We start from the raw sequence: 26,248 nt of genomic DNA on the forward strand, positions 1-26,248 counted from the left end.
TGAAAAACATTCTTTTTGTAGATTGAGCCAAAGTATTTTATCATATATCCCCTATCTCTTGCCCTTATTAAGTTAGATATATTTAATAATATGAGGAGATGAAATATTATTTTTATCAACATGAAAAAAATAAAAAGACAAAAAATAAAAAAATTGTTAATTTTGTTACCTTTCAGTGAATTACACTTATTTTCTATAGTTACAAAAATTAGGATATTATCATCTTCTAAAAATTTTGGCTTAGGAGAGTGGAATGTTTTGTCTGACATTTCAGTTACCTCTATCTCTGATGTTGAAAATGAAAACTATTTGTTCTACAGTTCATCAGAAAATATGAACAGTACTATTAGTACACCTTTTCCTTCAAAGGTGGGAATATCACTTGGGAAACTATTCTAAAACAAGGAAAGCAGTGTCAAACGATGTCTTTCCCAAATCTACACTATCATTATTGTGCTCAGACTCTTCTGAAATTGCAAAAATAATTGAGCTTTTTTATAACTGCTCATTTCACAAGCCTTTGTGGTTCGACAGTATTTCTCTGTCATATTTTACTGTACCTATTTTCCCAGGTCCTTCAACTTTGCTTGTAGGACACAAATAAATGCCATTAAAATGCTCTGGAGTACCTCGGGTTTCTCAAATAAAATTTTAAATATATATGTTTACAGTATTCTAGCATAAACAATTAGCATTCTCATGCTGAATACCTAAATATGAAAAATGGAAACCTGATAATTTGCATATTTTTCAGATATTAAACTTTAAAAATATTTCAACAAGAATTTGTCTTTAACAATATTTGTTGCCGAAGAGGAGTGAATGCTGCACTGAGTATTGTTATTATAGATTTTCTGACTGTTGTTTTTTATGTTTTCTATCTTTGGCAATCCTGAGGACTGTAGATGTAAATGTTGCAATACACACAAGCACTTAAATCTATTTATTTAATTCAGTGTTTATGTTTTATAAATTACTGTTGAATCTTTAAATATGTTTTCTTTTTTCTTTGGCAGGCTAGCACTATCCTGCCATTACTGGTGTGTCTAGGTACCCACAAGAAACTGAGGAACACCCTGACAGGCAGATCAACATGATAATTGTGAATCAAATTACAGCAAGGAAGAGATTACCTTCAATGTTTCACATTTGCTGAAGCAACTGTCTGAAATAAGCCTTATTTATTGCAACATATAAATTTATAAAAGTCACCCACTTTCTTTATGCCTACTATAATTTAGAAAATGAATTGTTGTAAAAATGGCAAATAACCTAACATACATTACAGTGAATTTCTGTTATGGTAATAATAGAAACAAAACATCTTTGTTTTGTCATTACAATTATGTAAATAAAAATATGATATCACAGTCCAAGTTACTCTCAGAAATTTTTATGAGTAATATGCCAATTTTAGGACCTGATATGTCCACTTAATCATATAATGACGTTTGCAGGCATTTTTACAACATTATATAAACATTAGGAAATTAGTAATGTGCAAGTCTTTACAAAAAGATCGGTCCAAGTTAAATTCCTTGGTATTTTCAAAGAACTTAACATAAAATATTGCACTTTACCCAGCAGCCCACCTGACACATTAAATAAACATACAAACATAACAATCACTTGATAATATTGAATCATACAATACTTATCTCTAAGTCACTTTTCACTTAGCACAGAGCTAGTGATCTGGTTTCCTTACTTATCACTTTGCTTTACTTTCCATACAGCTGCATAAATGCTTTTCTTGTAACACACACAATATTAAGAGTTGTGCTTCCTCACATGTAGACACAATTACTTCTTTGTCAGCATTCTGCCTCTTGAGAACGTAAATTTTGTCTCCTCTGCAAACTTGGTATAACAAACAACATGAGGCCACTTAGTGCTATCGTAACACCAGAAACATAAAAACCAGGATCGTATGAACCCAGTTCATCATATAGCCAACCTGCAACAAAGTTTCTCTCAGTTGCTATTAACAGGGTGCAATAATTAACAAGTATTGCTCTCACGTCACACAGCAAAAATTTCACAAACCAAAGCTGGTTAAAAACAACCACAACCAATGTTGACTCTGTATGCTGGATGCTATTTTGGCACATGCTTTACTGCTCGGGATAACTGTTTTTCATTATTGAATTATTCTTCGAAGTCCCATTCCATACTATATTTAGGGAAGGAATCTATATACAAGTATTACTAATAAGTTCAATCTATGGATCTTAGGTCTCCCACTGGATCATGTTTTGTTCATTCAATCATTCATCATTCATTCATGCACACATCATGTTCTGCTAATCCCATCTAGACGGAGAGCCTCCTGGGATGTTGTTGAGCCAAGTTACACAGCAACCACTGCCAGCCACTTCTGTATAGTATACAAACAACAGATTATGACTACTGCTAATCCATGCAAGCTTATACTTGCAGTGACTGTAATCACTTCTACATTACTTTAGGTCTGCCCCTGGTAGCTGAATGGCCAGTGAAACAGAATGTCAATCCTAAGGGTCCAGGTTCGATTCCCAGTTGGGTCAGAGATTTTCTCCACTCAGGGACTGGGTGTTGTGTTGTCCTAATCATTATCATTTCATCTCTATCGATGCGCAAGTCACTGAAGTGGCATCAAATCGAAAGACTTGCACCTGGCAAACAGTCTACCTGATGGGAGGCCCTAGTCACAGGACTTTTTTTTACATTACTTTACACATTTATGTTAGGAGAAAAACAGCTACTTCAAAAAATACCATGCTCCTTGTTCTATACTACTCATCTGCTGTTATTATCTAATACTTCAAACAAAGCATTTTAACTTTACACAGACAACTACATAATGGCAAAAATCTGTCTAGTAAAAATATTATAGTTATGCAGAATTTACCTTACTGAGTCCGAGTATTCAAATTTATTGCAGGAGTGGCTAATGACATTTTCTTTTACTTTGTGTTTAAAATTTGATGATTTTCAATTTCCAGCCAGGAGTCAACTTGTAAGCTTCTATAGACTTTTGCATAAAATATAAAACTCATCCTGAATCCTAAAGAGGGATGCATAGTTCATATGAAGATTATTACTATTTCTTGCATTTTGTGAGGGGAGTTGTTGTTGGCATGTAAGGGTAAGAATCCCTAAGTCCTTGAAAGGCTTCTGGAAAATGCTTACTTATGAACTTTACATGATGCTCTTCTTTCATGCTTCAGTAGAATAAACATTTTTTTCACCTCAGCTGCCATGCTTCAGAAGACACAGGATGGAAGTGAGTGAAAATAAGCTATGTATGCTAGCAATCTTGTCTGCAGCTCAACACAATGAGAGAGATTTCTGAGTGCAAAGCAGGCAGAGCTGAGATTTTGTGTTACATTAAAAGAACATGCTTGGACCCATTTCAGTTTATTATCCAGCTGGTTATTCAGGGATTTCACAAACGGAGCCTCATCATCCACAGCGTGCCCATTGATCTGTACTTCTGATACCTTTATTTCTGCCCCTGTGGGCCAACACCTCCAGCCTATTCCCTCATATATAAAAGACACCAACTACTTCCTCTACTGACTCTCCGCAGTTCCTTTTCTGTTATCACCTGGCACCCTGCTTGTCATTGGTCACCACCCTCTACATTAACATGACAATTCCTGTAACCTTGCAGCTACTGAACACAATCTTTCTCAACTCCTGGCTCAAACTTCCAACCTCCTTGCTGGTCACCATGATCAGCTACACTGACCACTCAGATTAATGTGACCAACTGTCAAAAGGTGAAGACACTCTGTCCACATTCCTCCAGAACCTCTATGCACTTTCTCCCATTTGCTTCACTTGGTCACCTCGGTCCAACAAGTCACCTTCCTCAAAGTCAAACTCCATCTACAGGGTGACTAACTGAGTATCTCCATCAATATAAAACTTACCAACCCCAAAAACATATCCATTTTGACAGCAGGCACGCATTTCACATCAAGAAAATCCTTCCACACAGCTTAGGACTTGTGGTCGTCACATCCGTAGTGACAAACAATCTCTCTCCAAATGTTCACAGATCCCACTGAGGCCTTCATGGAATGAAATTACCCTCCCCACCATGTCCAAAAACAGATCTCAGATACTTTGTCTCACCAGTCACCTACCATCCCACACATACCCACTGTACAGTCACAAAACACCACACCTCTTGTGAGTCAGTACCAATCAGGACTGGAGCAATTGAATCACATTCTCCACAAGGTTTTGACTCCCTCTCATCATGCCCTGAAATGAGAAATATCCTCCCCAATATTCTCCTTACCTCTCCCACAGTGGTATTCCACCCCCCACCCAACCTACAAAATATGTTTGTCTGTCCTTTCTCCACCCCTTCTCCCAAACCCATGCCTCATAACCTGTATCCTCACAATAAACCTAAATGCAAGATATATCCCATCTGTCTGTCTCCCTCCCCCCCCCCTTGCCATCTACTCCAGTCTTCCTACAGACATCTATCAGGGGCAGTCAAATGAAAACTGAACTCTTGCCACAATAGGATCACAGAATGGTTCCACTCAAAAGTAATGATCACACAAAATTAAAACATTTATCCTACTTGGAGATAAGATGATCAATTCCCATTTTGTAAAATGGGGCCAGCTGCTGACAGGTCCACAACTGTGCCTACTCTTGCACTTCCTCATCCAATGGAAACCAACATTCATGGATGCCCTTCTTCAGGTCAACAAGGATGTGAAAATCACATGGTGAAAGATCAGGATTGTACGAAGGCTGTAGCATTGCTAAAGTGTAGCTTTTGTCTGAGTGGCAGTGTAAAGGTGGGCATCACCATTCAACAAGATGATTCTATCTGATAGCATTCCCGGGTGTTTTTATTCTATGGCACAGCACAGTTTCTGCAAACTGTCTTCATAGCACTGAGCATTTATTGTGGTTCCATACTTGAGGAACTCTATGAGAAGAGAGGCCCTCCGGTCAAAGAGGGAGGTCATCAAGATGTTACCAGAACTTCTGTGAACAGCTTTGGATTTATTTGGTGGGAGAGATGGGGAGGTTTCCACTGTTGGCATTGCCATTTGCCCTCAGACTGTTAGAATGCTTTTGAATGGAATTGTCCTGTTGCATGATAATGTCTGCCCCCACACTGCCAATTGGATGGAGCTACACTTCAATCATTTCTTTGGCTAACATTGCAGCATCCTGTGTATGGCCCAGATCTTTCACTGAGTGATTTTCACATCTTTGGCAACCTGAAAAAAAATCATGAATGGAAGCTAGTTTCAGTTGGATGAAGAAGTGCAAGAGTGAGTGCAGTTGTCAATCCATCAATGGGCAACTGCATTCTATGAAACAGGAATTGATTGCTTCATCCCCAAGTGGAAGAAATGCCTTAGTAAGTGTGGTGTTTACTTTTGAGTGGTGTTGGGTGCTCAGTTTCCATTTGACTTTCCCTTATACTACTCAGTCAAAAGCAGGGCCACCTGTGAAAGCAGCCAATCAATCTACCAGTTTAGCTGCAATTACTGTGCCATATTCTATGTGGACATGGCAACTAATAAGTCATCTAAAACGTATGGATTAAATATCCTGGTTCAAGATTGTAAAAATTTCTTTATTGATAACTAGTTTCAGCTCATTGTTAAGCCATCTTCAGATCAACATGAAATTATTATTTTGTTCAGTGTGTATCAGCCATTTGTGCAATCTCGACCTAGGGTTTTTAATCCATACATTTTAACACAATAGATCACTTGTCTCCCTATTTGATAGTACCAAACAACAAGTTATGTGTCTGTATGAATGGCCCCCACCAAACTGTAGCCAGTAGACAACTGGACTACAAAGTAGTTGCTAAGCATACCACCTAACATGATTAGCTTGGCTTAGCTTGCCAAGTTTATTCATTTCATGCCCAAGATTGCTCTGAGCTGTCCTTGTCCTGTTCTTGGAATTCTGAACTTTTGGGCACAGTACATGATTTTTGCCTTTTTTATGATGAGGTGAAAAATTTTGCAGTACTGCTTACAGCACATTTTTAGTTTTGATTAGAGAAAATCCTTTGTATCAAATGAAGCTCTCTCTTCCTAGCTTATGATACTTTGATCCCAGACATTATCCATCCTTTTCCTTGGCTTTAACTGTAAACATCCCTGTCCTCTTTGTAAAGGAAAACTGGATTCATAAGACTGAAAAAATATTTTTAGGAATGAATTAAACTTCTCATCTACTGTGTGTCCTCATATTACACCTACAGTAATGTGATACTAATTTGTATACTAACTTGTATCCTTCTAGGTGCATCTGTTCAATTTCTGAGACTTCCAGATGATGTTCTATTATGCATATCACATCTGTAGAAACACCTTCAGAGATCCCAGTGCCTTGTATTGACATGAGGAGCTCTGTTTTATTCAACAAACCTCTTAAGTTTTAATGGAAAAGTCCCAATGTATTGGTCATTAAACTTTTTACAATCAAAGTTGCCATTTTTTGTTTCTGCATTTATTATTGCTGTTGTGTCTACAGCTATACAGCAGCTCTACCTATGAGAAACATTTTTCACAGAAAAGGTCTAGTGAAAATATCGTAAATCTCCAGGATTTGACAGATATAGGTCTGGTCATATTTAATGCCACTGTAAATTACTCATACAAATAATCTCTTACCAGAAAAATTCAAATGGAGACCATGCCATATGTGGTGTGAATGTGTGAAAGGTGGTGCATTGATCACACCCATGTCTCCCCAGTCATGAAGCTCTGCATTTCTGTGTTCAATGGAACACTTCATCCAGGGCTCATGATATCACTCAAAGAGTAACTTTCACATTTGTTTGAAGGGTACTTCATGCCTGATGTTATCCTCAATTGCGTAAATGAAGCTATAGTCCAAACCATTTCTGGCATTCCCAATAACCACTAGATGATTGTCTTTACCAAGATATTTCCCCTGAGGGCCTAAATCAGAGTCAGCTGCATGATGTCATTGCACTGCTACAGTCAGTTATAGTACCTACATTTGAAAGTTGCACATGCACAATGAAATTGCCTGCAGATGGACGATGGCAGCACCATCCGAGTCCCTTACCAGAAGCCGAACTGCGGCCTTTGGTGCATGTGCTGTGGGGTGTTGTGGCTGGGAACCAAACCAAAATTGTTTGGTAGATGGATCCACTACTATGTTGCAGTGTGCCTGTCATTGGAAAGTCTTGTTATTCTGTATTTTAATAGGGTTGTGCACCAGCACTTGGCACCCATGCTTGCTGCGATTAAATATAGGAAAAAACAAGAATGTCTTATTACAATTACACTGTAACATAGAGGGGGAGGGGGTTACATCTAGCAACAATTTTGATTTAGCTTCCAGACCCAGTGAACCTCAGTGCATGTGTGTAAGGCCACAGATCAGCTCCCAGTAGGAGACCTAGAACACACTCCTGTCATCTATCTGAAAGCGACTTGATTGCACATGCACCACTTTCAAACAACACCCCCATAACAAACCATAATAGTGCAGACATCAGAAGTTGCTACTTGCCAGCAGAAACAAGCAGTCACCATCTGATGATGCTGAGCAGTTCCCTGGAAGAAATATTGTGGTAAACACAAAATGTGATATGGTGACAGACTTGAGACTTTGGACATACTAATCAGGAAAGCAGGAAGAGTCACATTATTGATAAGATTTGGGTTGATTGTCACTGTGGCCAATAGCCAAAGCAAAATTGTTGAAAGGTGGATTCTCCACTATTTTGCAGAGCAACAGTCACTGAAAATTCTAATTTTTCTCTACATTTCGAAAAAAATTGTTTTGTCACAGTTTTTTTTCCAAAGTACTGTTTTTCTTATTTTATTGCCGGGGGTTTTTAATTATTTTAAACTAATGACCTAAGAACATGTTATCTACAATTTTGTAATACTGTTTCTATCTTAAACACAACAGCATCTTAAGTCACTAGTTACAGGGTTATACTTAAATCCTATGAAAAGCAAAGCAGTCCTCAGCCTAATGGTTGGTTTGATCATCACAATTTCTTTACTTTCCATTACAGGATTCAGTGTGTTATGTATAACCTTGTCCTTCTCCAATAGGTTACTTGGGCAGTTATAGAGGAAAATATAAGGAATCTGAGCTATGGCTATCACGCTACAAAAGAAAAAAAAAAGAGCTACATCACATGAAAATGGTAAATAGATGAATTTTTGAACACTCCAGTTTTTAGATGTAATCTCCATTCTCTTTGCAGATTATCTATGTTACTGGTTACATGTAACAAGTTGAAGGAGGAGGAGCAGATTAGTATTTAACATCCCATTGACAATGAGGTCTTAGAGATGGAGCACAAGCTCAGATAGTGGAAGGATGGAGAAGGAAAACTTTCAAAGGAACGATGTCTGTCTGTGTGTGTGTGTGTGTGTGTGTGTGTGTGTGTGTCTGTGCATACATGCACGTGTGCATGTGGAGGAGGGTGGCAACATCATTTTTGCCTCATTGGCGAATTGTGCATCTGTGAAAGGACTGTCATTTCTGACATCTACATAAATAAAAAATGAACTGGAAATATCAAGATGCTTTCAACAAATTTCTGTAAAAACTTTCTCTGATTGAATGTTACCATTTCTTTTGGCAAGATATAAGCAATCATAAGAAACTTAGAAAAATGTTTTTGTTTAAAAAATAGACTGACAATAATAAAAATATTCTAATAACTGGTGTCTCACTGTTCTCTGAAAGGTTTCAATACATACTGACAACTTTGGAAACCTCAAATTAAAGTATATGCCGTACTTATGATAGCTGTGACAAATAATGACAGTTACCATATTTTATTTTCTAAGTATTTTGCCACAACTTCCTCTGTAACTGGGTGCCACAATTACGAACTAAGTATGGTTAAACACTAAGAGAGCCTATGATTCAAAGAACAGTGCTACATGTAGAACTTCCTGTGGTTATCTGAGATTACTTTATGAAACTTACCAGCAATGGGAGGCCCCAAAAGTGAAGCAACACCTTCAAAGAGCAAGAGGATTCCAAAGGCATTTGTAAGCTTGTCAAGGCCAAGAAGATCAACAAGAATAACTGAGGTTAGCCCAACATAGGCTCCAATTGTAAAACCAAACACACAGCAGTAGAATGCCATTGAATAGAAATCATGGCAGAGCACACTCATAGCTGTTGCTGTAAGTACAAAATCACAACATATGAGTTCTTTACTGTAACACAGAAAAATCAATACTAAACTATTTTGTGTAGTTCATATAGTGAACACTTCTATAATACGTTACCCAGTGAAGGTCAAAAGTTTCATATTTGATGAAGAATCTTAATAGTATATTTACATAAAGAAGCTACTTACTATTTCCAATAATAGAAAATATTTGACTATGTATAATAAGAATGAACATTGCATACCTATGCCACAAATTGCAAGGCACCCATTATATATATACAACCGATTGACCCATGGCTTATCTGAAATGTAGCCTAAAAGCACACGACCTACTGTATTAGCTATACCAACAGCAGAGAGAAGGTAACTGGCTGACTCTTTCGATATTCCTTGTTTCTCAGCTTGTACCTGCAGAAAGAAAAAGGGTATATTAATTTTCTATTTGAACATAAGTTATAAGGCAATAAAACTGTTGTATTTATACAACAGTTTTATTGCCTTATAACTTGGGGATTTCCACTTGTAAGTGTAAATTTTGAAAGAGCTTATTGGGCTGGATTTGTCTTGATCTGTGCTGAGATAAAAGAAGAAATTAATGATTGATCATGTCAAATGCAACTTAAAATTTAAAAAAAAAAATAGTATTAATTTGCTCATCATGCCCAGTGGCTTTCAACCCGAAGTACAAGCAACAACAATTATGATGATAACAACACAGTGTATCAAATTATTCTGTTTAGAAGTTTGTCAATGGAATAAAAAGGATTAGCCACAAGTAAGTCCTCCAGGCACCTCTTCAATTGAACTTTATTGTAGCTAAATGTCTTATGCTTGCTGGCAATTTTTTGAAAATATGTATTCCTGAAATAGTGGACCCATTTTTTGGTGACATTAAGTGTCTTATGTAGTTAATGTAGTTTGTTTTGTTCTGTCCATAGTATTGATTTTGAGAACTGAGCTGATTATTGGGAAGAAAGGATATATTATTTACAATAAGCTTCATTCAAGAATAAATATACTGAGAAGCAGTAGGTAGTATACCAAGTTCCTTGAACAGGTTTCTATAAGACGTTCATAAAATCACACCATAAGTAATGTAGGTTACATGCCTTTGCATTCTGAAAACTTTTGCTTGACTTGAAAAGTTATCCCAAAATATGATACTATATGACATTATGGAATGAAAGGAAGCAACCTTCATGTCACCTATGTCTGACAATATTTGCACTGCAAACAAAAATATGATTAGATTTTTCAGCAGTTCTCTGGTATCCTCCTCCTAACTGAATTTATTATCAACTTGCAGCCTTAGGAATGTGACACTGTCTAAGAAAGATCAGTTAATGAAATTTTCATGGACATTAATACCTGGTTCTTAATCAATTCTTCATCACTAAATGTTTTTTTTTAAAAAAACGCCATATGCAATTTGTAACTTGTAAAGAGGTTTCTCATCACATTATGTGTAAGATATGATGAAAAGCAGATGGAAGAATTTGATAGTGTTAAATTCTTGGGGTTACAACTTGATAATAAATTCAAGAGGGAGGAGCATATCACACAACTGTTGTAAAACAAATCTCTATTTACAGTGTGAATGTTCTCTGACATAGGTGATATAAAAATTTAAAAAAGCTAAGATACTATGCTTACTTTCATTTCATAATACCACAAGGGGTTATTTTTTGGGGTAACTCATCAAGCCAGGCTAAAGCTTTCTGAGTCCTAAAAAAACACAAAACAGGAATGTGAACTCAAGAAAGTGCCAGAGTTTGAAGTGCTCATAAAAAGCAGTGAAGCTCTTATAGTACTAGGTACGAAAAGCTGGTTGAGACCTGAACATGATAGCAGTGAGATTTTTAGGAAAAAATTAAGTGTATATTGAAAGGATAGGCAAATGGGAAATGGAGGTGGTGTATTTGTTGCAACAGACAAGAAACTCAGATCCACAGAGATCTGAAGCTGCATGTGAACTTATTTGGGCAAGGCTCAGCATCAGGGGTGGGCATAAAATGATAAATGGATCCTTCTACTGCCCATCAGACTTATCTCCCGATGTAACTGAAAAGCATAGAGAAAACCTCAGTCCATTTGTATGTAAGTTCCCAGTCATACTCTAACATTGGTGGAGACTTTAATCGTCCAACAATTAATTGGGAAAATTACAGTTTTGTTAGTGGTGGGCATGATAAAACATCCTGTGAAAAATTACTAAATGCATTCTCTGAAAACACTACCTAGAACAGATAGTTAGGAACCCCACTCATGATGGAAATATATTGGATCTAACAGCAACAAATAGATCTTCAAAGACGCCAACATCAAAATTGTTATCAGTGACTATGATGCTGTTATGGAAACAATGATTACAAAAGTATGAAGAGCAACTAAAACAAGCATAGTGTCATATCTAAATGAGAAACTTGAAACTTTCAGCACAAGGTGGCACCATGTAGAGGAATTCTGGCTCACGTTTAAAAGAATAGTTGATCATGCACTGGACAGATATGTACCTATTAGAACAGTTCGTAATGGAAGGGAACCTCCATGGTATACGGTCACTGTAAAGAACCTTCTAAAGAAACAGAGCATAATAAATTTAAAACAAAGTGTTTGGTTGTCAAGAGATAAATGCATGATGCCTTCAATGACTACCAGAGCAGAATATTGTCAAACAAACTTTCACAGAACCCAAAGAAATTCTGGTCATATGTAAAGGCTGTTAGTGGCACCAAAGTTTATGTCCGGTCCCTAGCAAATGAGACAGGAATTGAAATTGAGGCTAGCAAAGCAAAAGCTAAAATGCATAACTATGACTTTAAATGCTCTTTTACAAAGGGAAACCCAGAAGAACTGCCCCAATTTAATCCTCGTACCACTGAAAGAATGAATAAAACCAGTATCAGTCACAGTGGTGTTGAGAAACAGCTCAAATCATTAAAACTGAATAAATCTCCAGGGCCCAAACATAATGAGGTAACTTGAACAGAATGACCTCCTCAGTGCCAACCAGCATGGATTCTGAAAACATTGATTGTGTGAAATCCAGCTCTCACATGACATGCTGAAAGCTTTGGATCAAGGCAATCAGGTAGATGCAGTATTTCTTAATTTCTGAAAAGCATTTGACTCAGTACCACACCTATGCATACTGTCAAAAGGATGATAATATGGAGTATCAAATGAAATTTGTGACTGGATTGAAAACTTTTTGGTAAGGAGGACACAGCATGTTATCTTGGATGGAGAAGAGTCGTCAGATGTAAAATAAGGTAAGCCTGGGAAAGTGTGCCAGGATCCTTGCTGTTCATGTTGTATATTAATGATCTTACAAATAACATTAATCATTAATAGTGACAGCAAGCTTTTTGCAGATGATGCAGTTATCTGTAACAAAGTACTACCTGAAAGAAGCTGCATAAACATTCAGTCAGATCTTGATATGGTTTCAAAGTGGTGCAAAGACTGGAAACTTGCTTTAAATGTCCAGAAATGTAAAATTGTGCATTTTACAAAATGAAAAAATGTAGTATCCTATGACTACAATATCAATGAGTCACCACGGGAATCGGCCAACTCATACGAATACCTGGGTGAAACACTTTCGTACGGACAGAAGTGAAATGATCACATAGGTTCAGTCGTGGGCAAAACAGGTGGTAGAATTCAATTTATTGATAGAATACTGGATAAGTGCAGTCAGTCTACAAAGAAGATTGCTTACAAATCACTTGTGTGGCTGGTTCTAGGATATTGCTCAAGTGTGTGGGACCCATAGCAAAAGGGCTAACAGGGGATAATGAACATATACAGAGAAGGCCAGCACAAATGGTCAAAGGTTTGTTTATTCCATGGGAGAGTGTCACACACATACTGAAGAAACTGAACTGGAAGACTCTTGAAGATAAGACATAAACTATCCCGAGAAAGTCTGTTAACCAAGTTTCAAAAAGTGGCTTTAAATGATCAATCTATGAGTACACTTAAATCTCCTAAGTGTTGCTCACATAGGGATCATGAGGATAAGATTGGAAGAATAATAAGTGTAGATGTAGAAGAACATCTTATAGAGGCCTGTTTGGGGAACTAGGGATACTAATTGCTGCTTCCCAATATCTTTATTACTTAATGAAATTTGTCTTTAAATACATGCCTCTTTTTCAAACCAACGCTCAGATCATGAAATCAACAACAGAAATAAGAATAATCTTCACAAAGATTTAGTCCAGAAGGGTATCAGTTATTAAGGAACATACATTTTCAGTAACTTGCCAGCAGCCATAAAAAGTTTATTAGCAGTTAAATTTCAGTTTAAGAGGAGTCTAAAGGAGTTATTGGTGGTCAGCTGCTTCTCCTCCATTGATGAATTTTGTAGTAGAACCAAATAATGTGTAAATGTTGTTAATAATATCAAATAATGTGGCAATATGTACAGTCTGGCTTCTGTATAAGTATGGCACAGTAATGCAGTTATTGTAAATAAGATGTTACCCTGTAAACAAAAATTGTTTGAAATTTTTTGGCTTATTCCACATCCATGAGAACCATTTGATTATAATTTGTGAAAGATACATTAGCACATTTGTTTTTAATTGTAAATATTTATTGTGTATTCTTGTTTTTTGATGTGTTCTACATCCTGGAAGATCTCCTAACTATGAATATATTGGAATGAAAAGTACATCTAATCTATCCGCACTTGTTCATACTTCTGCATATGCTGGGTGTGAACCTCTTACATGTTCTGAACCACATGTAGTGAGTCTTTCAGAATTAACAACAGTAAGTTGTCTGTAAATAATTTTTTAATGTTAATGAAAATGTCTTTAGCAGTCCTTTCTAAAACTATGTTTAACTTGCTATTCATTGCAATACTTCTATTATCTGTAAACAAAAGAAACTCTTTATCTGGGAATATAACTGATAAGAGGTCATTATGTAAGCAAGGAAAAGCAATGGCCTTAAGATGGACCCTTGTGTGACCCCACATGTCATTATTTCCCAATCTGATGATGACTACAGCTTCAGTTTCTTGTAATGAAACCCTTTGTTTTCCATTTTCGAGATATGTGTAGAACCATTTTTCAGCATTGCCAGTGAAGCCACAGTACCCTAATTTAGTTGAAAGTATGTTGTGATTCACACAGTCAAATGCCTTTGACAAATCACGGAAAACACCTGTAACCTGTAAATTATTATCTAATGAATTAAATACATACTCACTTTATGTGTGAATAGCATTCTCAGAAGCCTTCATAAATCCAAAATGTATTTTGGAATGTATGTTATTTGTGATTAAAAAGCTGCCTCTACATTACCTTTTATAAATTTCTTTGAGAATGCTGGCAAAAAAGAAACTGGTCTGCAGCTTGATGGCATTTCTTTATCCCTTTCTTGAACAGAGGTTTAATTTCAACATATTTCAGTCAGTCAGGAAATGTTTCAGTGATAAGACTTATTGCACAAATAATTTAAGATTTTACTGAACTCACTAGAACACTCTTTAACAAACTTTGTTGATGTTTCATCAAACAACTAGAATGCCTAGGTTTTAAAGCTTTTATTATGGAAGTTACTTCATTTGATGGAGTGAGTGCCACATCCATCTAAGTGAAGCTTTTTGTCAAGGCTAGTCTCAGATATTCTAGGGCATTGTTTACTGGTCCTGACAATCCTACCTTATCAGCGACAAATATAATGTACTTGTTAAAGAGATCTGCCACACTACACCACTCTGTTACCAATGTATTATGTACCCTTAAAGCTGTCTCTTACTGTACATTTCTAGTTACAGCAGTCTCCTCTTTCACTATATTCCATATTGTTTTTATTTTGTTGTTTCATATTGCTATCTTTTCCTCACAGCACATGTCTGGATTACTTTGCTTAATATTCTGCAGTATTCCTTGTGAGAGCTAAACTGACACCATTGGAGCTGTTTTTTGTCCTACAGGACACCTTTATTTCAGTGAAAGTGTTGTAGTTTTTATTCAGTCATGAGCACTGTAAACTTATTCCCAATTCATATCTTTCACCAGTTACTTAAACATTTCATCTACATTTACATCTACAGCTACATCTACATGGATACTCTGCAAATCACATTTAAGTGCCAGGCAGAGGGTTCGTCAAACCACCTTCACAATTCTTTATTATTCCAATCTTGTATAGCGTGCGGAAAGAACGAATACCTATATCTTTCCGTACGAGCTGTGATTTCCCTTATTTTATTGTGGTGATCGTTTCTCCCTATGTAGGTCAGTGTCAACAAAATATTTTTGCATTCAAAGGAGAAAGTTGGTGATTGGAATTTTGTGAGAAGATTCCATTGCAATGAAAAACGCCTTTCTTTTAATGATGTCCAGCCCAAATCCTGTATCATTTCTGTGACACTCTCTCCCATATTTCACGATAATACAAAACGTGCTGCCCTTCTTTGAACTTTTTCGATGTACCCTGTCAGTCCTATCTGGTAAGGATCCCACATTGCACAGCAGTATTCTAAAAGAGGATTGACAAGTGTAATGTAGGCAGTCTCCTTAGTAGATCTGTTACTTTTTCCAAGTGTCCTGCCAATAAAACACTGTCTTTGTTGTGCCTTCCCCACAACATTTTGTATGTGTTCCTTCCAATTTAAGTTGTTCGTAATTGTAATACCTCGGTATTTAGTTGAATTTAAGGCTTTTAGAATAGACTGATTTATGGTGTAACCAAAATTCAATGAATTCCTTTCAGCACTCATTTGGATGACATCATACATTTCGTTATTTGGGGTCCACTGTCACTATTTGCACCATTCAGATAACTATTCCAAATCGTTTTGCATTTTGTTATGATCTTCTGATGACTTTATTAGTTGATAAACAACAGCATCATCTGCAGACAACCTACGACAGCTGCTCAGATTGTCTCCCAAATCGTTTATATAGATAAGGAACAGCAAAGGGCCTCTAACACTACCTTGGGGAATGCCAGAAATCACTTCTGTTTTTCTCGATGACTTTCCATCAATTACTATGAAATGTGACTTCTCTGATAGGAAATCACAAATCCAGTCACATAACTGAGATGATATTCCATAAGCACACAATGTCACTACATGCCACTTGTGTGGTACAGTGTCAAAAGCCTTCCGGAAATCCAGAAATACAGAATCGATCTGAAATCCCTTGTCAGTAGCACTCAACACTTCATGTTAATAAAGAGCTAGTTGTGTTTCTTAGGAACGATGTTTTCTAAACCCATGTTGACTGTTTGTCAATAGGCAGTTTTCTTCGAGGAAATTCATAATGTTGGTAGGTTAACTCTTCTTCTGTACTCAGATTTAGGAGGCCTTTTACCTGCTCAGTACTTACACCTAGAATGAGGAGCTACATTCTGTAGCCTGATAGGCTGTTGATTATTGGTTTTGTGTTGTGATTTGTCACTTTGATTTGTCTATAATAATATTATTAATGACTGTCTAAGAGTATTTAGGTATCCTAGTTGATAAATTTACTGTGAGAATTAGAGTGAATGGCTGTCACTGACTAAACTGCCCTAAACTGTTTAAGCACACACATGTTAGATTGACACAGCAAAAAATGCACTACTTTGAAAATAAATTTTAAAAAAGCTGCTATTACGCTATTACATTAATTAACTGCTGTTTATTTACTGCTGTTGACAAGACTCTAAAACTCTAACAATTTTTATGAACAAAATAACAGTTCCTTAATGCTGTAAGAATAAATGTCTCTTTACCACAAACAGTTTTTAAATGTCTTACTGTGAGTGAGTGGTTTTAATTGATAATATGCTTAAGGTATTTACACAAACTGCCAACTGAATCTTGTGCATAATGTTTCAGTAATTGATAAAGTTCTCTTCTTAAGTGCTCTGAGCAGTGTTCATACGTGTTTTGCCAACTTCACAGAATGGATGTAGCTTAGGCACTAAGCCTACACAAAACCAGTGCTCAGAGTACCTGCAGAATACAAGTAAGCTATACATAGAAATATTGTGCTTAACACAGAATCATTAACTCAGCCAGAAGCCTGAATCATCAATCAGTCTCATGATGAAAATCTTAGAAATCACAAAAGTTTTCAGTAGTCATAAAATTTATAGAAGGAAGGACTAACAAGGTATATTTTTAGGTTTCCTTGGAATTCAGACTTGGTTATAGAACAGTAAGTGAACAGTTTAAAATACAAAGAACAGACTGGGTTTTAAGTTCTTTGAAAACTGAAGCTTTCATAAGATCCTAGTGGAAAACAGAGAAATGGTTGAAGATGAAAACTTCTTATTCCTCAGACAGAATTTCAGGATCCTTCTACATTTCTACCAAGATTCACTCTTGCAACCCATCCTAGAATATTGCTTATATGTGTGTGACCTGTACCACATAGGACTAACAGCAGATATTGTATGTATACAAAGAAGAGCAGTGTGAATGGTCACAGGTTTGTTTGATACATGGGAGGGCTGAGAAAACTGAGTTAGTAGACACTTGAAGATAGATGCAAACTGTCCCCTGAAACCATACTTATGAAGTTTCAAGAACCAACTTGAAGTGAGCAATCTACAAATCTCTACTTATCACTCCTAAAGGGATGACAAAGACGAGATTAGATTAAATAAAGCTTGCACAGATGTGTTTCAGCATTCAATCTTCCAGCACTCCACATGTGAATTAAATGGCATAAAGCCCTAATAAGTAGTACACTGTGCCATTTGCTTCACAGTGGTTTGTAAAGTATAGATGTAGATGTTGTTGGAATGAGAGACATGAGCTAATTGTATTAATTAAGGAGATTAATAGAGTGCAATGTCAATATATTAAAGTTACTGAAATATGTTTCCTGGTCTAAATTGAAGTTAGATTATCTTTCCTGTTTACATGTCAGTGTAATGTGTCTGTTTTACTTAACCTTTAAAGATCCACAAAAGAACAATGAAAACAGAAATAGAGATAAATAAATAAAATAATAAAATAAATAAAAATAAATAAATAAAGGCTGGGTGTGGTGGTGGAATGACGGTTGTGCAGTGTTGGAATGGGAGCAGGGAAGGGGCTGGATGGGTGAGGACAGCGACTAACAAAGTTTGAGGCCAGGAGGGTTATGGTAACATAGGATATATTGCAGGGAAAGTTCCCACCTGCGCAATTCAGAAAAGCTGGTGTTGGTGGGAAGGATCCATATGGCACAGGCTGTGAAGCAGTCATTGAAATGAAGGATATCATGTTTGGTAGTGTGTTCAGCAACAGGGTGGCCCACTTGTTTCTTGACCACAATTTGCCGGTGGCCATTCATGTGGACAGACAGCTTGTTGGTTGTCATGCCTACATAGAATGCAGCACAGTGGTTGCAGCTTAGCTTGTAGACCACATGACTGGTTTCACAGTGTTGTGTAAGGATGGATGAGTATATTGTGTAGGTTTGGTGGACAGTGGAGTACTACTCTGGGAGGTGTGGGAAGGATATTGGGCAAGACATTTCTCATTTCAGGGCACAATGAGAGGTAATTGAAACCCTGGTGGAGAATGTAATTCAGTTGCTCCAGTCTTGGATTGTACTGAGTTGCGAGGGGAACACTCCTCTGTGGCCGGACAGTGGGGCTTTGGGAGGTGGTGGGAGACTGGAAAGATAAGGTATGGGAGATTTGTTTTTGTACAAGGTTGGGAGGATAATTATGATCAGTGAAGGCTTCAGTGAGACCATCAGTATATTTTGAGAGGAACCGCTCATCACTGCAGATGTAACGACCATGGGTGGCTGGGCTGTACAGAAGAGACTTCTATTTTTTTTATTAATTTATTATTTTTTATTTATTTATTTTATTTTTCTCTCTATGTCTTCTTTCATGTCTCTCCTTTTCCACTACTTCCTTCCTCCTCCCCCCCCCCCCCCCTTGCCCCGGTCCCCATCTCCCCTGCCTGTCACCCAACCTGCAGCAGCCCGCCATCGCCATCCCCAGCATACTATCCCTCCCCCTCCCCATTCCAGCCTCCTCCTTTCCCCCACCCACTTGCCCCTCCCATCATGCAATGATGCTGCTATTCACAGTATGGTTTCAGTTGCCTGAGATTGCAGTCGTGTGTGAGTTGCATTTGAGTGAGTGTGAGTGTGTGTGTGTGTGTGTGTGTGTGTGTGTGTGTGTGTGTGTGTGTGTGTCTATTGTTGACAATGGACATTGGCTGAAAGCTTTAAGAGTGAAAATCTCTTTGTTGTGCCTATCTGCGACTCAGCATCTCCACTATATGGTGTGTAGCAACTTTCCATCTCATCATATTGTTACATTCCATCCTGGATTTTCCATTGTTTGACTATGTAAACGAGTTTCACGAACCAGGTACATACATAATTTCAACATCAGATTAAGTAACAATTAAAGTGAAGAGTCTACATTAATACCAAGAGACCAGAGGAGAGTTATGTATCTCGATAAGTAACTTGAAGTTCCAAGGTAAGAAACATAATAATGTGGTTCAATACCTCAATGAGAGATACAAAATTTCGGACTTCGATCACCAGTCTGTCATATGATTTCTGACAATGCCTTGTATCTACGCAAAATTATAAGTTGGTCTGTGGCTTGGATTTCATTGTGAGTTTCCTGGAACTGACTGGATAGCAACATAAATGGAGTAGATGAACATAATTTAGTGTCATTCACTGAACATTCCGCTGAAAAGCATGTTGAGCTTTGTAGTCATATACATAATCCTGTCACATCCCCATTTTGACATTTCTTTCAATAATGATAAAAATAGAGAAGAACACCATGCCCTAAATGGAACTTCAATTTCACAAAGGGTTTGTATCAGTTTTCAAAATTTGGTCAAGAATTTGGATTCAAAAATTTGTAACTTTTGGCAGATGCAATAACAGAAATCAGCAACCTGCATACATTTAAAGTATATTAAAGACATTCTATTTTTAACCACTGATTAAATAGGCTACCTGAATTTTTAAACCTGGATCGACAATCAGTTATTAACACAATACTGCTTCAAAATGTTACACAATATAATTTACTGTTCACTCATAGTTGTTAAAGGGGGTGTCCCATTTGTCATACGTTTTGATGCAATATTGCACTCAACTTTGCAATGACTTATGAAATCTTTCAAAAGCCACCACATCATCTAGTAAATCTTGAGAAGACTGTGCATTTTGCTTCTCCAGTTCTTCAACTTTATTAACAGGAGTGCTGCGCACTTCGCTTCAGAGATGACCACAGATGGAGAAGTCCAGAGCACTGAGGTCAGATGATCTTTGAGTCCAAGGTACAAGCACTGTTTGATCTATCCATCTTAGACAATATTAGTATATCTAATAACAAAGATGATGAGACTTACCAAACAAAAGCGCTGGCAGGTCGATAGACACACAAACAAACACAAACATACACACAAAATTCTAGCTTTCGTAACCAACGGTTGCTTCGTCAGGAAAGAGGGAAGGAGAGGGAAAGACGAAAGGATGTGGGTTTTAAGGGAGAGGGTAAGGAGTCATTCCAATCCCGGGAGCGGAAAGACTTACCTTAGGGGGAAAAAAGGACAGGTATACACTCGCACACACACACATATCCATCCGCACATACACAGACACAAGCAGACATTTTCAAACAGGATATATACAGGTCCTCACTAAACAGTCCCACCACAGAGAGAATTCAAGATTGTTTGATTCTTCAATTACCTTCACTATTAATGTAGTTATCACAAAGTTAATAATATTTGTTAAAATTAAAATAATTAATACATTACCACAATATACACATATGGTATGTTGAACCCAATACTGGTAAGGAAGTTTGAGGCTGCGAAGAGGATGAATATAACATCCTTCAGGAGGGAAAAGTCTAACATTTCTGTCCATGTTTCTTTTGCCTCAGGTGAACAAGGTATACATCCACAGATAGTTGATTTTTCATGTTGTTCTTCTACTGGTTCAGCCACATATGCAGGAGGTAGATGATTGTTGCTCGAAACTTTTTTCTGTTCAGACAGTAGGTTTGCAGACCTAAAAGAAGAAATAAATTACTTTATTAACCACAAGAAAAAAATTAAAAACTTAAATAGCCTATGCAGTATTAATGTTCCACAATACATTATTTGGTAATTTTAATGAAGCTGCTATCAACTGAGGATGGCCTAGAAAGCTGGAATCCAGTTAGTAATAAACTATAAATATTATTGTGGAACATCAATATTGTGCAATTAAGTTCTCAATAAGTCAATCTTCCTCCAAGTACCAACAGAATATTCCATAAACAAGGAAAAAGACTATTGACTTTTGCTAAGTCTGAGAGATCTAACTAGTGAAAAAATAATTTCTATGATTTTCGCCACTTTCATGTGGGATTTGTTAGTACACTTTAATAAAATGTATACAAGTTCTTTTTACATTGATTTATATAAAAATAGAGTAATGTGGCTATGACTAATAGTAATGTGCAGAAGCTTCAATCTCAAATTAGTGTCCATAAATTTTAAGAAACATCCTATAAAACAAAAAGCTTGGAAATTGCCTAATACAGATGTAGGAGAAGCTCACATCAACCATGCAACTATATCTTTTAATAATCAAAAAGAAATCATGAGCACAAAAGTTAGAAAGTGTACAAATATAGAAACAGATCACTGTCTAATCACAATAAAAATGAAATTTATTCCACAAACAAAGATTCCAAGAAAAGAGCCTAGGATCAAAAAATTGATACTGAAGCAAAAAAGTGAAGAAACAAGAATTTCAGCAATGGCTAAATATAGATTCAGAAGCCTGGGAGAAGATTAAAACAAAACTAGTCAAAACAGCCCTTGAAATAGCACTAGACAAAAGACATAAAAACAAAGATGGTGGAATGAACAACATGAAAAAGTATTATTGTTTAGAAAACAGGTCAAGCAGAAATGGTACTCCACCACAAGAAGTAAAGACTTTATCAGCTTAAAACAACAAAGATCTCAAACTTCAAAAATAATAGGTGCAGTCAAAAGGAAATTTGAAAGGAACCAGTTATCCCTGACATGGCAGATAGCGACAGCTTCAGAGGTGGACAGAATGTGATGGTACTGTACTGTAATTCACAGTGATTGGCAATCAATGGCATCAGCAAAATATGATGCTGCATGGGAAGAAAACTTAATGTATGCATTAGAACAGGACATTTTGGTTGCTAAATGATACTTGATTAATTTGAAAAAATGTTTAAAAAATCTTAAAGAAGACCAAAACACATAAATTCACCCATTTCTTAGGCCTAAAATAAGCTGGCATGCAAAATCAAGTGAGAAAAATTTTTAACTCCAAATAACAAATAAATCTGACCTGCTGTCACCAGATGGAGTTGCACTCAAACAAGTAAAAATGAAAAATGAACTTCCGTCACCAGCAAGTGTTTTGAAGATTTAAGAAAAGGCAAAGTAATTATGAAATGAGTAATTAAATATGAAAAATAAGAAGGGAGAATTTTCTGATAGCCATGGAAGAGGCTCAGCAGGTATTATGGAACCATGCAAATGAAATTCAAAGTACTTGCCCCTATCAAGCCTAATGCCCTTCTATGTGAAGTGCTAAAAGCTGGTAAAACATTGACAAAAAAGAAAAGAAACTCACATTCAAATGCTTTTGTTGTAGGTGTTCCACAGAGGCATGGTGTAAATGAAGGTTCACGTATAAGTAAAGAAATTATCAGCACAAACAGAAAATCCTAGATCTGTAGAAGTTTTCAAGACATAACATTTACTGAAGCTACAAGCTCAGCAAATGACCATTTTATGAAAGATGGCCTGCACAGGAACAATTTTGGCAAAACAGTTATGGTATGCACAAAGAAATACTGGAAAATATTAACTGCTCAAGACAACAAATACATAGCCAATCCTACTGTCAACAACAAAAGGAAAAGAAGTGCTGCCACTATCTCCATGCAAAGAGGGATCATCACAAACTCAGGATGAAGCAAAAAGAAGAAACTCCACTGTGCCCTGTAGAAGAGGATGAAACATCTCTGTCTCCCTCAGAAGAAGAGGCATCATCACTCTCTCATGAAAATGAAGGACTATCACAGGCTTAGAATAAAAGGAAAAAAAGAAGAAACATCACTCTGCCCTGCATAAGGAGGAGAAGGAGAAGGAGAAGAGGAAGAAGAAGAAATAACACTTTCCTCACCAGAGGAAAAAGCATTATGGTCAGCAGAGAAGCTGCCAGCAAAATTGAGGGAAAGAGAAATAAATACAAATATATGAAGGATCAAGATTGTTGGTACCAGTAGCTGAGAAAAAAGGTTTCATAAAATATTTAGATATACATATAAAACATGTTTCAACTGTAAGAATTTTTCATCAGAACAAACGGTGTGTATTATGTAAATTAGATGCCCGCAAAAGGCAAAGCTCCTGGGTATGAGTCCCTGTCTGGCACACAGTGTTGATCTGCCAGGAGATTCCATATCAGTGCACACTCCATTGCAGATTGAAAAATGCGTTCTGGAAACAATCTGTCAGGCTTTGCCTAAGCCACATCTCTGCAAAATCCTTTCCTCGAGGAGTGCCAGTTACGTAGGAGAACTTCTGTGAAGTTTGGAAGTTAGGAGATGAGGTACTGGCAGAAGTAAAGCTGTGAGGACGGGTCATGCACTATGCTTGGGTAGCTCAGTTGATAGAGCACTTGCCCATTAAAGGCAAAGATCCTGGATTTGAGTCCGGTCTGAGTACTGGTCCAACACAGTTTTAATCTGCCAGTAAGTGTGATTTCATTGCTCACTCCACTGTAGAGTGAAAAATTCATTCTGAAAAATGAAATTAGTATTTACAACATACAGGACTACAAAAAGATGGCTTACTTGTGCAGATCTGAATATAAAGGTAGACGAGTTGCAGTACATGTACACAGTGAAATGGGGACTGCATTCCATACTCAGTGGACAACTGTACAGAAACATTATCAGAATCAGCAGTTGTACAGACAATGTTCAAAGTAAAAAAGAATTTGCTATTACGGATATACAGATCACCAGTCAGATGAATGATTTTGTAAAGGAGCACCAGGCAATCTAAATATGAACTCACTGAAAGACATCTGTTATACACAGAGATCTGATGATCTAATCAACATGTATTATCTTAATTTAGTTGTAAATAGTCCCATAGGGTGCAGTTAAAATACAAAGATGTGAATACAGTACTGCATATCATGTAATAACCAATATACCAGATCACAGACAAAATGTGCAAGCCTTAAATATATCCACTGCAGATCACTATGGGGTATTAACTGAATTATCTGACAAGACAGCAAAGTTAGAAAAATCCTTAGAGAGTTGCAACTAACAAGCCAGCAATCCTAGTCAGCCTATAAAGATTAGCAGAGTCTGATGAATGGACTGATATTTAACAAACAAACATAAGTAAAATATGGGAATAATTTTACAAAACATTAGCCAACAATATATATATATATATATATATATATATATATATATATATATATATATATATATATATTGCATATTACATACGTATTACATGCCCATTTGTAAGTAGAAATACAAATGATAAGTACAATAAAAATGAGTCATAACTGATGTAATAAATAAGAGGGAAGAGCTAAGAACTATATATGAATATTGCTAGGTAAAACCAACACAAGAAAATTATGATGCCTATAGAGACAAGAAGAGATCACATAAAAAATGATAAAAGCAATAAAAACAGAATGGTAGCTGCTACTAATATCACAAAGACCATATAGTATCACATAAAGAGAGAAAAGGAAGATAAAGACATGAGAAACAGTAGAAACATAACTAACAAGAAGAATGGGAAGAAAACAATGGCCTCTCAGGAAGACAGTAATATTTGAAACTGAAATTATGGTGGGGTAGGAGACAAATTAATGAGGCAAAAGCATACAAAGTACTTGTCATAAGATACAATTTTTATTCAATTTCCCAACAAATGACTCTGAAATTTAAAAATGCTTTATAGTTTAACAGCAAAAATTACTGTGAAACTAGACAATACATCAAGCAGAGTAATTAAATGCTGCCTGCAGTGAGTAATAAAGCCCTTGACTTTTCTTATCATCTTAGCCATAACAAAAGGAAATTTCCTACAGGTCTAAAAAAAATGTGAAGTGGCCCCTATATACAAAGGTAGCAGCAAATACTATCCAGGAAATTACAGGCCAATAACTATGACACCTATCTTACCTAAAACAACAGAAAGTGGAATTACAGACTATCCAACATTTTGTGGGAAAATGTAATATTTAACACTATTTCATAAGTCTACCAGACATAGTACCCTACAAGTGTCGGACAAGTCATCAACTTTACTCTGTATAAACACAGACAATTACATTTACACACACACCGGGGTTTTATATTTTTGTCTGGGATATATTGCCCCAGAAACCAAAAGTCTGCTTTTCCAAGTTCTGCCCTACATTCTGGGAGGTTTCCCTTGATCTGGTAACTACCAACTTCATCTACATCTACATCTGCATGATTATATTGCTATTCACAATAAAGTGCCTGGCAGAGTGGTCAATGAATCACCTTCAAGCTGTCTCTCTACCATTCCACTCTTGAACTGTGCACAGGAAAAATGAGCACTTAATTTTTTCTGTGTGAGCCCTGATTTCTCTTATTTTACCATGATGATCATATCTCCCTATGTAGGTGGGTGCCAATAGAATGTTTTTGCAACTGGAGGAGAAAACTGATGATTCAGATTTCAAGAGAAGATCCTATCACAACAAAAAACACCTTTGTTTTAATGATTGCCATTCCAATTCACATATCATTCCTGTGGCACTCTCTCTCCTATTTTGTGATAATACAAAACGAGCTGGCCTTCTTTGAAATTTTTTGATGTCATCTGTCAGTCCCACCTGATGCGGATCCCACACCACACAGCAATACTCCAGGGGCAGAAAAGTGTGGTGTAAACAGTCTCTTTAGAAGACCTGTTGCACCTTCTAAGTGTTCTGCCAATGAATCACAGTCTTTGGTTTGTTCTACCCACAATATTATCGATGTGATCATTCCAATTTAGGTTATTTATAATTGTAATCCCTAAGTCCTCCCCCC

General features: G+C 36.7%; 2 protein-coding genes across 2 annotated transcripts in view; one reads left to right on the plus strand and one right to left on the minus strand.

Annotated features, from left to right (window-relative positions):
- Positions 1-1,376, plus strand: part of LOC124798647 (visual pigment-like receptor peropsin) — a 203,507-nt gene extending 202,131 nt beyond the window's left edge. Inside the window, exon 8 of the mRNA XM_047262144.1 lies at positions 1,017-1,376. Within this exon, the coding sequence (XP_047118100.1) occupies positions 1,017-1,097 (81 nt within the window). The 3' untranslated portion in view covers positions 1,098-1,376. The remainder of the gene's footprint in view (positions 1-1,016) is intronic.
- A 59-nt stretch (positions 1,377-1,435) lies between these two features.
- Positions 1,436-26,248, minus strand: part of LOC124798823 (monocarboxylate transporter 12-like) — a 661,199-nt gene continuing 636,386 nt past the window's right edge. The window contains exons 7-10 of the mRNA XM_047262352.1: positions 20,919-21,174; positions 9,406-9,571; positions 8,971-9,171; positions 1,436-1,957 (exon numbers count right to left, since the gene is read on the minus strand). Of these exons, the coding sequence (XP_047118308.1) occupies positions 1,815-1,957; positions 8,971-9,171; positions 9,406-9,571; positions 20,919-21,174 (766 nt within the window). The 3' untranslated portion in view covers positions 1,436-1,814. The remainder of the gene's footprint in view (positions 1,958-8,970; positions 9,172-9,405; positions 9,572-20,918; positions 21,175-26,248) is intronic.

The sequence above is a fragment of the Schistocerca piceifrons genome, chromosome 5 (genome assembly GCF_021461385.2).
Source record: "Schistocerca piceifrons isolate TAMUIC-IGC-003096 chromosome 5, iqSchPice1.1, whole genome shotgun sequence".
Lineage (NCBI taxonomy): Eukaryota > Metazoa > Arthropoda > Insecta > Orthoptera > Acrididae > Schistocerca > Schistocerca piceifrons.